The sequence below is a fragment of the Microchirus variegatus genome (genome assembly GCF_963457635.1).
Source record: "Microchirus variegatus genome assembly, chromosome: 2".
NCBI lineage: Eukaryota > Metazoa > Chordata > Actinopteri > Pleuronectiformes > Soleidae > Microchirus > Microchirus variegatus.
Genome location: NC_139803.1, coordinates 32,379,494 through 32,394,145, shown reverse-complemented (window position 1 = coordinate 32,394,145; position 14,652 = coordinate 32,379,494). Strand labels below are relative to the sequence as shown.

Below are 14,652 nucleotides of genomic sequence, written 5' to 3'. Positions count from 1 at the left end.
CCGACTAAGTCTACCTCGATTTTAGTCAGACTAACGTGTTTAAATGATGTTAAGAAAACGGAATTATGGTCTTAGTCTGACTAAAATTGGACTTTTAACATGCATATATGCATTTAGGCCGTTTAAGTGAACTAAAATGAATTAGTTTGATGAGACTTCACACACGTGACAGGCTGAATATGATTAATGCTCTGAGCTCAGATGTGCTGCTGGATTAGTTGTCAATTTAATGGAGAAGTGATCTGTGATCTGTCTGTCATCTCATGATTTGATGTGATGTTTCATTTGCATTTTATTGAGTGATTAAGGTTGGGATTGGTGGCAGGGTTAGCATTAAAAAAAAAACTCAAACAACCTCAGAACAGTCTTTATTTGAGAGGGTTTTAATATCCATGTCACACACACACACACACACACACACACACACACACACACCACAATCACAACAAACCCTTTGATGCTTGAGGGTCGAGGGATATTTACATTTGATTCATCTTCGTACAAAACTCCTCTGGTGAAGGTGCTCTCTCTACTTGACAGTGCAAGAACAAATATCCTATACGTAGATATGTGGAAACATCTGTACACAGTGCATTTTGCAGAGTCAAAGGAACACTTTTGAATGATTAGGTGTTCATTTAACATGAAAAGAGTTAAAGACAAACTGAAATATTGTTAAATCAGAGAGTTAAGAGTTAAAAAAGAAAAACTAAAGTTCTATGGAAATGTGTTGAAGTGAACTTTTTGGTATTAATTCAACACTAAATGCAAGTTACAGATACTTAAATATTGACTGTCAAGTGTTACTTTAGCACTAGAGAAATTCATTTAAAAAAAATGTAACTTAAAAGAGTTTAATACATTCTGAAACATAATTAAACTTAACTTAAAACATATTTAATACTTGGAAGAACGTTTTCAGTGTTAGCCTAAAACCAAAATGTAAAAATATGGTAAAATATGGTCTAAGTGTGACAGTTACTTTCAAACAAATGTAGAAATGCAGTTTTATTGCTACTGGACATCAAAACTGTTAAATACAGTTTGAAATGATGTTGAATTGAATTGTTTTAGTGTTAATCTGACTGTGCAAAATCCACTGTGTCACAGCAAAAACAATGACCAGTTCATTTTTACATCTGACCAATGCAAGACAAGACCAAGAGTCTGCACTAGAGCTGCAACTATAATCAATATTTTCATAATCCACTGATCTGTAGCTTTGTGGTCACCAAAATGTCAGAAAATGTTGCAAAATGTTTAAATATTGACTATAACATGACCTCAAATGTCTTGTTTTGGTCCAAAACCCCCCTAAATGAATCGGTTTGAATGATGTATTGTTAAAACAAGATAATATTTAAGCAGCTGAGAAAATAAAAATACACTCAAAACGACTGATTATCAAAAAAGCAGCTCTAGTCTGCTCTGTGCGTCAACACATATAGAAACCAGATGATTTTTTCAAAAAAGACACTTTCCACGTCTGATTGTCTACAACATCTTCTCTTCTCGCTCCCACGGAACCGGATCCTGCTCCTCCTCGACGTGCGTGTTCCTGCGCCCCGTCCAGAAGTGCTCCACGTCCGGGAAGGTCTTCTCGTTCTCCGCTGGCACCGCGTTGGCGACGGCGTTCGCGCCCTGCACCTCCGCTCCGGTTCCCTCCGTTTTTGGACACTTGTTGCCGGGGAGGTTCTTCTTTGCGCTTCTGCAAGTCGCCAGGAACCAAATGGTGATGAGTCCCTGGCGCACATCGTCGTACATGGTCATCAGGATGACCGGAGAGAGAGCGCTGCATGCGTAAAGCAGGACTTGCGCAAAGATGAGCAAACCAACGGGCGGTTTGTTGTAGCCGAGTCTGATCCAGGTGAACGTTCCCCACTCCGGCAGCAGCATCAGCCCCAGAGCGCCGCTCAGACACAGAAGAACCAGGGTGACTTTGCTCTGGTGCTGCGGGCTCGGCGCGTGGTTCACCGCAGTGTGCAGGGTTTTGGTATAGTAGGCAACCGTGGACATGACCGGCACCACGAAGGTCGAGGTTGGGTAAATCTTGTAGAACAAACTCATGAAGTTTGACGCGCACGCTGGCATCTCAGAGACGCACACGGCGTCGCTGCCGTGGGGCACCAAAGACGCGAAAAGCATCTGCGGGATCGGGAACATCATGGCCACGATCCAGATGAACACCAGCGCTCCGTGGATCCACGTCGGGCTGCGGCACGGCCCCGCGGCGGCGCTGGGAGCCAGCGTGTGCTTGGCCCGGGTGGTGAGGGCCAGGATGAAAGTTTTGGCCACCACGCACGAGTGCTGGAACCAGTCCGCGGTGCTGCACACAAAAGCGCCCATGGTCCACGTCTGCTTGTAATAGGTGACGGCGCGCACGGGGGCGCACAGCAGCAGGATCAGCAAGTCTGTGGACGCCAAAGAGGCGAGGAGCGCCTTCACCTCGGAGCCTCGTCCGCTCCTGAAGTCACGGGTGAAAATCAGCAAAACCAGCAAATTTCCAACCGCTCCGGACACACAGATCCCAATGAGGATGACCGGTATGGCTGTCCTGGTGTCCTCGCCCTGGAGAAGTTGGACTCCTCCGATGAAATCAAAGAAGGAGATGTTAGTTGTACCCATCTTTTTCTCAAACCTCCCACCTGCTTAAAGTAAAAAATACACTTCTAATTTCTCTGGTTTTCCTCTGTAGATGGAGGAGCTGTCCAGCGCGTCGCGGTGCTGAAACGCAAAAGCGAAAGTGCTCGTTCGCGATCGCATCAGCCAAGTGGGTGAAGCGCGCGCTGCTGGCAGGTACAGGCTATTTCAAGTGCTGCCATTTAGCGTCGTCAGCTCGCTCACGTCACTTCTTCACCAGTGTGGCTCCAGGCTGTAGCCAGACCCAAATGTGAGCGCAGCGTGATGTGGTTCACATTCAAAAAGCTCACAGGAGATCAGAGCTTACAGTCAGAGACAAATCATCTCACTGTCTGATGAATAAAAGAAAGCGGGCAACAGATGACACGTGGAGCAGCCATATGAAATGTTTAAATAATAATAACAACATGCTGCAAAAAAGTGGGGATGGCTGAGGGGCACGCAGCTGCTGCTCAGTGGGAACAGACTCTCCATTAAAGGTCCAGTATGTGACATTTGGGTGAAATTATTTAAAGCTTGTGTTTGTTGTTAATCCAGTGATTTTATCCACGATCAGACTGATACTGTGACTGAGTACTTTACATCAGCTCACCCTTAACTCCCAGGCATATGTAAACTAACAACAAGACACTATATGAAAATATTAGAAAAGGCAAGACAACATACAACTGTGGCTCAGTGGGAGAGCGAGTCGTCTTTCAACTTGATGGTTGTGGGTTCGATTCCTGGCTCCGCTAGTCTACAAGCCGATGTGTCCTTGGGCAAGACACTTAACCCCACGTTGCTCCTGACGATCCTGATCCGGTATGAAAGATGAGTGATAGAAAAACGTGTGAGTGAATGGGTGAATGGGAACTGTAGTGTAAAGCAGCTTTGAGTGGTCATCAAGACTGGAAAAGCGCTATATAAATACAACACCATTTACCAATACCATACCGTAAGATAAGGCAAGTAAAGATAAGATAAGGCAAGACAAGATAAGCTAAGACAAGATAAGATAAGGCAAGTAAAGATAAGATAGGATACGATAAGGCAAGATGAGACAAGACAAGATAAAGCCCAATTTATACTCCTGTGTAAAGTGCTCTACGTAGGTTACGCAGAGCCCTCTGCGTCGTCTCCGTCTGCACGAAATATTTAAGTGTCCGTCACTCCGTCAAAGGACAACGGAGACGGCAAGGGCTGCGATTGGTCCTCAGGACAAACCGAGCTAACACTGCTCTCTGCCGGCCACTGTGCGCACCGAGCGTCCACAGAGGCGGAGCTGATCACCGCCGACAACGTCGCTGCCAAACTATGAATACGTCATATCTCAATACACACAGCACATGTTTAGACTCTAAATGGCCAATTTCTCGCCTCAAATGATCTTAAAACTATGTTCCGTGACACAGAAAAGTGAGAAATGGCCATTGTTTCAATGTTATTCCGCTTCCACAGTCTTTCTCTCTCGGACGCTATTGCTCACTGTAGCCAAAAGCACAACAACCTTTCGTAGCGACCCCTACTGATCGGGCGGGAAATTGCAGTACGTATCCGTCACCACGACGGAGAAGTATGAAGGCTCGAGGGGTCTCCGTGGTTACGCAGTCGGATAACGCATTACGCAGTCGGAGAAGTGTAATGTGGCCTTAAGGCAAGACAAGTTAAGATAAGATAGGATAAGACAAGTTATCATAAGATAAGATAAGACACGTTAAGATAAAACAAGATGCGATAAGACAAGATAATATAAGACAGGACAAGTTAAGATAAGATAATCCTGTATTAGCCTTACAATGAGGAAATTAAAAACAAAAGGTAATAAACACCAGGAAATATGAAAACATAGACAACACATCAGAAACAATACATTTTTACCTTGGACACGTGTCCTTATGGAGCCTTGTTTGTTTATTTTAAATAAATAAATAAAAATCAACTTAAATCACACACACAGTCTTGTGTCTGTTTTACTTACAGGACTAACATTCATGCTAATCAGGCCAACACACACATACACACACACACACGGTGACCCTGATAGCGATGGCACCACAGAGCGAAGAGTGTTTACGAGACTTGAAGAGCATCCGGATGGTGAAGGGGAGGAAGGGTGAGGAGGTGGAGGTGGTGGTAATGCAAATGCTGTCACCTCCTCTTACAGGGCCGGTTGCTAGGAGACCGGCACCACGATCACAGTATGGGGTTTGGAGAATGTGAGACATCATGATGTAGAGAGAGAGAGAGAGAGAGATATGGAAGGACGGAGAGGGTTTAAAGTGACTCTGGAGCTCCACGTCTGTCTAATGAATGAGGAGTCACAAAGGTGGGATTTTTCAGAGGCAGAAAATGGCCCTGGTGGTATTTAGAGGGATGAAAGCATGGGCAGGGGCTCAGCCCTCACAGTGTGCAGTAATCATGGATAATTATTATGTAGTGGACTTAGACAGCCAGGCTAAGAATACGAGCCGCTCGGCACACCGATGCCACTGAAACGAGAGATAAAATGCGAACATGTGTACTTTTAATCCAACATAACTGGAACTGTGTGTAAATTGTTCAACAACAAGGTCATTCATTATTATACAAAAGTGTGTTTTTGTTGACAAACATGATTGTATTTTGTAGATATATTTAAAACTCATCTGACACAGACTAAAAACACTCAGGTACACTCCAGTCCAGTCTTAGTCCGGCTAAGACAATAATTCAGTTTTCTTCATGTCATGTAAACACATTATCGTGTATCCAAGGCTATTCAACTTAAGGCCCGGGGGCCAGATCCGGCCCTTCAAGCAATTTGGACCGGCCCGCAGCCCATTAACCCATAATGTATTATTAAAAATCCAATAAAACCGTAGCTTTGCCTATTTTTGGCACTTTGCAACACTTTTTGGCAAATACTAGTACAGCTGTAATTGTAGGCAGCCTATGTTTGTACCAGAATATTTTGCAATATGAGCCAACTGTAGCGGCACCCGTGTCTTGTTGGTACTATAACTTTATTTCTGCTAAAATAGCCTATTGTGGCCATTGCACCTTAATGTTTATATTGTTACCTCTAATTTTACCTCTAATTTTGTACGGACATTTTAGTTGAATAGCCCTGTATTAGTTCATCTAAAATATACCTAGTCGAAGTCGGACTAACATACCTGGATAATATGCGTTGTCTGCTTCTACTTCCGCGTCAAAGACGGGGGGGGACATTTTTGGAGCATGTGTGGAACGAAAAGTCTGACTAAGCATATACATGCAAGAGAAATCGGAATATGAATTACATTATCTCAGTGTTTTAGTCCAACTAAGGCTAGCCCTTTTTTTATTGACTTACGTTTTTGCATGACATTAAGAGAAACAAATTATTGTCTTAGTCTGACTAAAACTGGACTTTTAACATGCATGTAGATACAGTGTTGTTTCCTCAGACTTCGGTACGCTTTCCACCTATGCCTGAAAGTAACACAATGAAGAAGAAACTCGCAGAAACATCACTGAGTTCTCCTGAAACTCATCTGAGACAGAATAAAAACACTCAGTGTGTGTTTACATGTGTCAAAAGTCCAATTTTAGTCAGACTAAGTAATGAAAACAAAAATTCAGTTTCAATAATGTCATGTTAATCCGACTAAAATAGAGCTAGTCTTAGTCGGACTATACCTGCTTAATATATGTCGTCTACTTTGACTTCCGGGTCAAAGATGAGGGAGGACATTTTTGGAGCATGTGTGGAACGAAAAGTCTGACTCCAGTCCGACTTAAGTATGCATGCAGAAGTAATCGGACTATGAATGGCACTATCTACTCGCTCTTTTTATTTGGACTTGTTTACTTGAAAAAACTAATTATCGTCTTAGTCAAGACACATTCTTTTGTTTCCTCAGACTTCAATTATTCAATAAATCCAATCCAAACGACACCAAACAAGAGTCAATAGCAGGATAAGCTGTGTGGCATTGAGAAGATAACATTTATACTCAACTCTGCTGCTGCTCAGCCCACAAATGCATTTTCCTTACAAACGTGGCATCATTTAAAAGGGAAATAAACAGGCTTTCCAAGGGTATTAGGTTTAATGCCAAGAGGCATTGTTACGACAAAGAAACACACATTTCCTCACTTTTTTGTCTTCATTTTGTATAAAAGGACAATCATCCAGACCGGCTTTCATGGATTTTGTCCTCTCGCGTCAACATTTTGTGTTGCATTAATGCATTGCGATCTCTCAGACCTAGTTTCTGTCAGTGTGCACATGTTCCCCCGTCTGCTCCTGTGGCTCAAAACTGTGTGGTTTTTTTTTCCTCTCAGCAAACAACAACTCAGACCCAGTGCGACACAAGAGCAAATGCCCCTAAGTTGAGTTTCCTTTCATCTCCTTTCATCTGTGCATCCACCAGCCTCTCCAGCCCAGACTGAAGCTGTATTGTGTGGGAGTTGGATTCTTCACATCCCCCCCCCCCCTTAAGGCTTCTTCTACAGCACCAGTGACACACAGTAACAGAAAGAGCGAGAGGGTTGCATGAACAAAAACCCAGACCAAAAAAGAGTCTAAATGAGCTTGGGAAATGTTCCATTTGGAGATTTTCCCCAAGTAGAAACTGAAGACGGAGTAGTTTTTTAGCCACAGGGATGCGGTCTGCCAGGACAAATTTCTGTCCCACATCCCTTGATGCAGAAAAAGCTTTTTACAGAATGAAAGAAAACTAATGCATCATACATATGTACATTTGGTGTCATTACAGAGATGAAAGGGGTTAAAACAATAAATCAATGTTCTCAGATATAAATCGCGGCTCTTCATTGTTATCTTCGCCCCCTCAGAAGTGTTTTGTTGTCGTTTTTGTTGTCGACCCAGTTTTGCATGAAAAGTGACTCCTTTCAAGTCATCAAACGCAGATAGAGAGAGCACTGGCGCCCGCCAAGCTGCTCCTATAGGTGACAAGATTGACAGTTGCCACGACAACCTGTGGATGGAGAACACTTGACTTGCAAAGCTGCTCTCTGTGACTGAGAGAATGAGTTTAACCTCCTCGACTGTTTTAATTTGTGTGTGTGTGTGATTATCTGTGGGGAAACATCATTATCCACCATCATTATTTTCCTTCATTTGATTCAGACATCATGCAAGGAGATAAATGACTCCCTTTAGGAAAAGGGCAGACTCCCGCCTGCAAAATAGCAAATAATTAATGTCAGGCTTTTTTTTTTTTTTTTTTTTTTTTTTAAACAGTGCATGTGTTGTAGAATATGAATCGTTAATATGAGATAAATCAGCAGCGTGAATAAACAGTATTAGTCGTTTTGCTGTGTATTTTTAAGGTTTTTTTTGTCAACGTTTCTCCCAATTAGCGGCAATTAAATGATTCATCGTTGAATTCCTTTGAATGCAGATGAATGTTGGCTCAGTGCAGCTGCCTGCTGCGTCTTCCTGCCGCCTGCTGTCATGACTGATACCGGCTCGGACACTGATCCCTGATTAAAACGTCACATTTAATAAGATGATTGGCTGTAAAATAAAAAAACAAAAATAAAAAAACCAAGGTGCTCAGGTGCAACACAAAGACAGAGGAGCTATTTAAAAACAAACAACAGCAACTGTATTTACATTTCATGAGTGAAACTGAAAATTACACAACATGTAATGATGAGCTTTGGCCCCACTGAGGGTTAAATGTAAGAGAGAAGAATTTTAAAGTCATTTTTATGTATATTTAGATTGAAAAGATTTAAAAAAAAAAAACAAAAAAAAAAAACATGGGATAAGATTAGACAAGCTAAGGTAAGGTAAGATAAAATAGTATACGATAACATAAGATAAAATAAGATAACATAAGATAAGGTAAGGTAAAATAAGATATGGTAAGATAAGGTAAGGTAAGATAATATAAGATAAGACAAGACACTATCAGATTAGGTAAGGTATGACATGACAATGAGATAAGATAAGAAAAGACAAAATAAGATAATATAAGACAAGACAAGAAAACATGAGATTATATAATATAAGATAAGATAAAATAAGTTAAGACAGGACAACACAAAATAAAATAAGATAAGATAACATTCGATAAAACATGAGATAAGTAAATACAAAATAAAATATTGTAAGTTAAGATAAGATAAAATATGATCAGATAAGAAACAACAACTGAAATAACAGCACTGGTGACAGGTGTGTTATGTGTGTGTGATGTACAGAAAGAGTAAGAGAAGAGCGCCACCATGTGATGGATGACAGGAAAAGTCTTCACTCAACAATTGACCGATGAGTGTTTCTCAGTCCGTCTGCGTTTCAGTTTCCTGTTTTATTTTGAAGTGTTTCCTTGTGCGTCTACCTTGTCCGACTTTACTTCCTGTCCAGTCTTCCCTCCTGATTGCCTGCCCCGCCCTGATGTGTCTCATGTATTGAAGGCAGTTAGATTGTATCCAATTAATGAATGCATTGGCAACAGCTGTTTCTCGTGGACAGGTGAGTTTACGTTTGTCTTCTTTGTGAACTTTTGAGAGTATTTGTTGTTTTTCGGTTGTTGTCATTTGAACAAGTATCCAAAAAGAGTTAAGGAGTTGGTTAGTCATTAACCAACTCCTTAACTAGTGATGTCATTAACTGACATCACTAAACTGAACGACAGATATTTGAAATCTGTGTAAATCTAATCTTGTTCCGTACTTAAAAGGTTTCAGAGGTTTTCTCGTCGCCTTAGAAAAAACAGCTTTAAAAAAAAAAAAAAAAAAAAATCTATGTAGTTTTGTAGCCGCAGTACTCACATATAAACGCTAGATGGCAGCAAATCATTATTAATATAAAAGGAAGCGTTTAAGCCTCTCAGTTCGGCCACGAGATGGCGACTTCAACACGTGAGATGTCATCACAGATTTGGAATCAAATCAAAAAGAATTACCTTCACCTTCGCTTTACTTGACACGTACTCACCAAAATAAAACACTTTTAAATGGCAGCAAACACTGTCAAAATAAAAGGTCATAAATGGCAAACATGTCTTTTAAACATCTAAATAGTATATACAATAAGAATGAAATAGTATATGAATATTATATTAAATATCAGTAAAGCCAAAATCGTATCAATAACAATGATACATAATATAAACGTATGAAAACTGTAAAAACTGCAATTTTATATTTTAAATACTAACTTTCTGCTTTCAAATGCAATGTTTTTGAAACAGATTAAAGTTCAAGTTTCAATGTACAAATACCAACTAAAGTTTAACTTTCAATGCATGCAAAAACTGATTATGTTTTAAGTTTCACTGCAAAAGAGGAGTATATTTTGATGCACAAAAATTGATTAAAGTTCAAGTTTAAATGGCAATTCTTTTTAAATTGAAATTTGAATTTCAATGCTCAATAACTGATAGTTTTTACACGATTAGAAAATATGCTTAATGGAGACATGTTCTAGTCTGACTTGCTGCTTCATATTTCTACGTAATTAATCAATTATCATCATCATCAGTCCCTGAGTCCTCTGTGTCTGTGCACACGTGTGTGAAACACTACAATATAAACAGTTAAAACTGATTAAAGTTAACACAATAAAAGAAGAAGCCGCTGTGTTTTGTTTACGGAGCCGAAGGCAGCTTTAATTTAATTTAATCTCCCATGTCTTGTATGTTTCCCGTCCTGACGCAACACGGGGCCCAGGATTATCTTGTTCTTCATCGGCTCCTGCACGTGCATAATGAAAAAAAAAAAGCTTATCGTGACGACGACGACGCTGGCCTCGGGGTGACGTCGACTTTTCTTTCCATTTCCTGCCCGAAAATAAGGTGAAAGGCACCACTTAAACCACGTGACCGGCGGGAAAATCTCCAGGGACCCATAGGTGCAAATCGCCCGCCTGGCGACGGGAACAATAACTCAGAGAGAATAAAAATGAAGAGTTCAATTGGGAAGGGATTAAAAAATGAATAGAAGCTTTGACCAGATAAGAGACATACCATTTCCTCATCTATTTAACATTCATTGAATTGAATAATCCGCTCTTATTATCGTAAATAGTCTGCATATTTACCCTGAATATGCTAATTTATGTTTGCTGCGAGCGCTCTGCGACTTAATAATGTTTTCATCAATATATGCATATCTCTGCCTTTTCCTCCTATAGCTATTTTCTAAAGAGGAGTGCGAGAGAGAGAGCGGCTGAGAGACCCAGATGAACACCGGTGCCCGGTGCTCAGTGTTCCTGTAACTTTTCTCTTTTTTCCCTTTATTATTATTATTTGCACTTTGCTCGGGGCCAAGCCAGTTACATTTCAATCAAAAGATTCATTGTAAAGTCATTATCCCAAACTAGGCTTCCATAATTGGCTGTCACTTTGCACAGTTTTTAGCGTGCGGGCTTAAGGGCAAACGGCCGCGTCCTTATCGCTCACTTTTAAGGAAAAATAATGGACAATTTATCACCAATCTTCCACGGGAAATAATAACAAGTTAAATGTCATTCTCTGTGTCGCCGAGCCTTACAAATGAAAATTGTGTCGCTCTGGGGCCCGGACTGATCACACGCTGACCCCGTCCTCTTCAAAGAGACGAGGGAGGACAAGTTTAACGCTGGCACAGAACGTTCACATTACCCCTTTATATCCTTTATATATATACACACACACACAATGTGACCTGTAATATGAGTTAAATCTTTATTTTTTCTTTGTTTATCTTTCTTCTTCAGCTTTGAAACTTTTTAAAGCTGCATTCGCTGGTTTTCTTGTGGTCAAAAATGATATGAAGCAACATTAGCTCCTTTAGCTTTTTGTGAGTCGCTAACTAATTAGGTTAAGCATTCACCTGGCTTTTATTTTCTTACCAAATCTAAAATGTCATTTCTCATTATAGGACATATGGCATGATGTCAGTTCATATGTCATGACATGATACAACAGAATATGCCATGATGTCATGACATGATATATGCCATGATATGCCATGACATCTCATATCCTCATGTCATGACATCATGGCATATTCTGTTGTATGGAGTCATGACCTGATGTCATATGATGACGTGCCGTTAAACATAACATGACATATGGCATGATGTCGTGACGTGATATAACATGATGTCATAAGACATGCCATTAAACGTGACATCATATGTGGAATGATGTCATATGAAATATGAAAATGACATGATGTCACGAGATGACTTGATGACATATAACATGACGTGTCACGACTCAACAGAATATGCCGCCATCACATCACATGCTTTGTCATGATAAAACATGACTTGCAACATGATCACATGACATGCCATTACATTATGATGTCACGATGTCATGTCATGACATGATATAACAGGACGTCATATGACATGATATGATATGTCATGACAACATGATTACATTATGTCATGACATGACTTGTCATTACATCACATATAGGACAGATATACAGTGTCCTGACATGACATATGACGTGCCATTACTCCTTACATGACATAATTGTATGATGTCATAACATGATATAACATGACGTCATATGACATGACATCTAACAACACGACACAACATCATAACATGACGTCTTGGTATACATACGACCTGAAACATGACGACATACGTAACAGTATGACAAACATATGACATTTATGATATATAACATAACAAACCTTGATCTGACACATGAATTGAACTCACATGACGCGACACCACTGTTATTATTATTTATTTTTGTCTGTTTATGGACTCTTTGGACACAGGACATCCTGTTTGGACAGTTGACTCTCAGACGGGCCTTAGTTGTTTTTCTATCTGTATCTAACTTATATTTTATCATTCATGGCATTCAGCTACTTTAGTTTCCTGCTTCCTTCACCTGTTCCTCGCCTGTGTCCCCTATGTCGTCCGTGCCTTTGGTTGTGAGTTTCCCTTGCTGTTTTGTGCAATTCTGGCTTCTGTTTCCTGCCAACAATAACTTTAATTCAAGTCATTTCCCTCTTTTTGCAACAGTCGCCCTGCATTTTCTAGTCCAGCATGTGTCGTCCTCTGACTCAGGCAGCGGGGCCTCAGTGCGTGACCCCGTCCACTGCCGGGGCCTCATCAGTAAACAATCTGAGATAAATAACAGAGTGAGAGGTTGACATCAGCCGAGGACGACACTCATTCCCATTCGTTTATGGGATTAGGCTGCTGTGGGCACAATGACTCATTTGTCATTCAGAGGCAACAGTGGCCCAAAGAAAGCCCTGTTTGAACGAGGATCAATTATCAATCAGTCCACGAGGAGCGGAGAGAGGGAGAAGAAGGAGGGATTAATAAAGCTATACGAGTCGTGTTGACAAATAAACCTTCGGCGATCCTGTCAATGAATGCACACGGACAAACGCCTTTGGCTTTGACACTGGCCACTGCCGAAATTCAGATTATCGAGTCCATCTCATCAGCAGATTAGTAGGCGTCTACGTCTGCTCAGTCGTCACACATTTCTGCTATAATCCCAGCATGTATTACAACCCCTGACTCTGACAATTACGCCCATCTAAACTCGCGTGTTATTCAACAAATAACATTTTTAGAAACTGTTCCCACATGAAAACCTCTCATGCACTTATATGTTTTCTGATAAACGACGGCCGAAGTGAAGCAACCTCATTTTTTAACAGTTTACAGTTTTATGTTGATGAATTAATATAATAAATAAAAAAACGGCTTCAGGTGCAGCTGCTGTGGATTTTGAACTAATCAGGAATCAATTAAAAACATGCACATAATGATACTGAATTAAAAAAGATAGTTTACGTGTATAATTTGCTGTAATTACTCTGGAAAAATATGAATACTTTGATTTACATGAGCATTAATGTCTATTTCAGTCAATATCAGTAGCAAATCCTTACACACTTTAAACTTTTGATCTGTTTTTTAATCTCAACTGATTAAGATTAATTAATACTCACTGTGGTTCATACAAAGGTATGAAAATATCTCAATAGTTTATTCTGTGGTGATGGCAGTACAGTTTTTAATGAATTCATATGCAAATGAAGGGAATTGAAGAATCTACAGTACAACCTTGTTTTCTTTCTTTCATACAGTTGATGAAAAGTCAGTGAAATTGTTTAAAATTGTCTAATTTCACGCCTAAAAGCAGTAAACACTGATGTAGAAACAGAGAATATGCAGGAAAACACCTGATATGTGGTATTTTTAAGTGCAAAAAAAGACTATTTTAAACCTAATCATGGACAGAAAATAATAATAATGACACTTGTACACGTGTAAGATAAAACATTTAAAGAGTTATTCTTGTTCAAATCTTCATATGAATCATCATCATGTGTCCTCAGACCCTCAGTTCACATAATTTACACATAATATCTCAACAGTTTGTCATGAACTTAACATCTGCTCATCACCATTCTGCTCCGAGCACGTGACGTTGAATTGGACCAAATGCTGCTGTTTGCCGATGTCAAACGAACGTCTCACAACAGGACAGAACGAGACGATGACATTGTCTCAGTGGACATAAAGAGGGATTTGACATTGTTCCCGGAGCGGTCAATGTGTCGGTTTGGAGGGCAGGTTGAAGGTCATGCACGGAGTCGTGGGGGCCTCAGAGAGCAAACAGCCTCTCGTAATCCTGACCTTCTCCGCAGCAGCCATGAGTTGACCGTGACGGTTAAGAAGCGCCGTCGCTCGTCAGGCACGTTCACGTGGAGAAAGACAGGGAGGACACAGGACAAGATGGCCGCCAGGCATGAGGGATCGTGGGAAGATGAGACTTTTTGAGGACAACGTAGGACATCAAGTCCAACTCCAGTCCGACTAAGCGTAAACATGCAGCCGTAATCGGACTATGAATGACATTATCCAGGTATGTTGGTCTGATTAAGAGTAGCTTGATATTAGTCAGACTAATGTGTAAACATGAGATTAAGAAAATCAAATTGTCTTAGTCCGACTAGAATTGGACTGTAAACATGTTTTGTTTCAGATGTCAGATTAGTTTTTAATCCACATAGTATTTTGTCCCTTTGTTTTCTGTACCATTTAAATTTTGAGG

General features: G+C 40.4%; 1 protein-coding gene across 1 annotated transcript; it reads right to left on the bottom strand.

Annotated features, from left to right (window-relative positions):
- Positions 1-1,494: 1,494 nt before the first annotated feature.
- Positions 1,495-2,625, bottom strand: LOC310941424 (G-protein coupled receptor 151; the record flags this gene model as incomplete). The annotated part of the gene is made up of 1 exon (XM_083906597.1): positions 1,495-2,625. One exon carries the CDS (start codon positions 2,623-2,625, stop codon positions 1,495-1,497), a length of 1,131 nt encoding a protein of 376 aa, XP_083762723.1.
- Between the last annotated feature and the right edge of the window lie 12,027 nt (positions 2,626-14,652).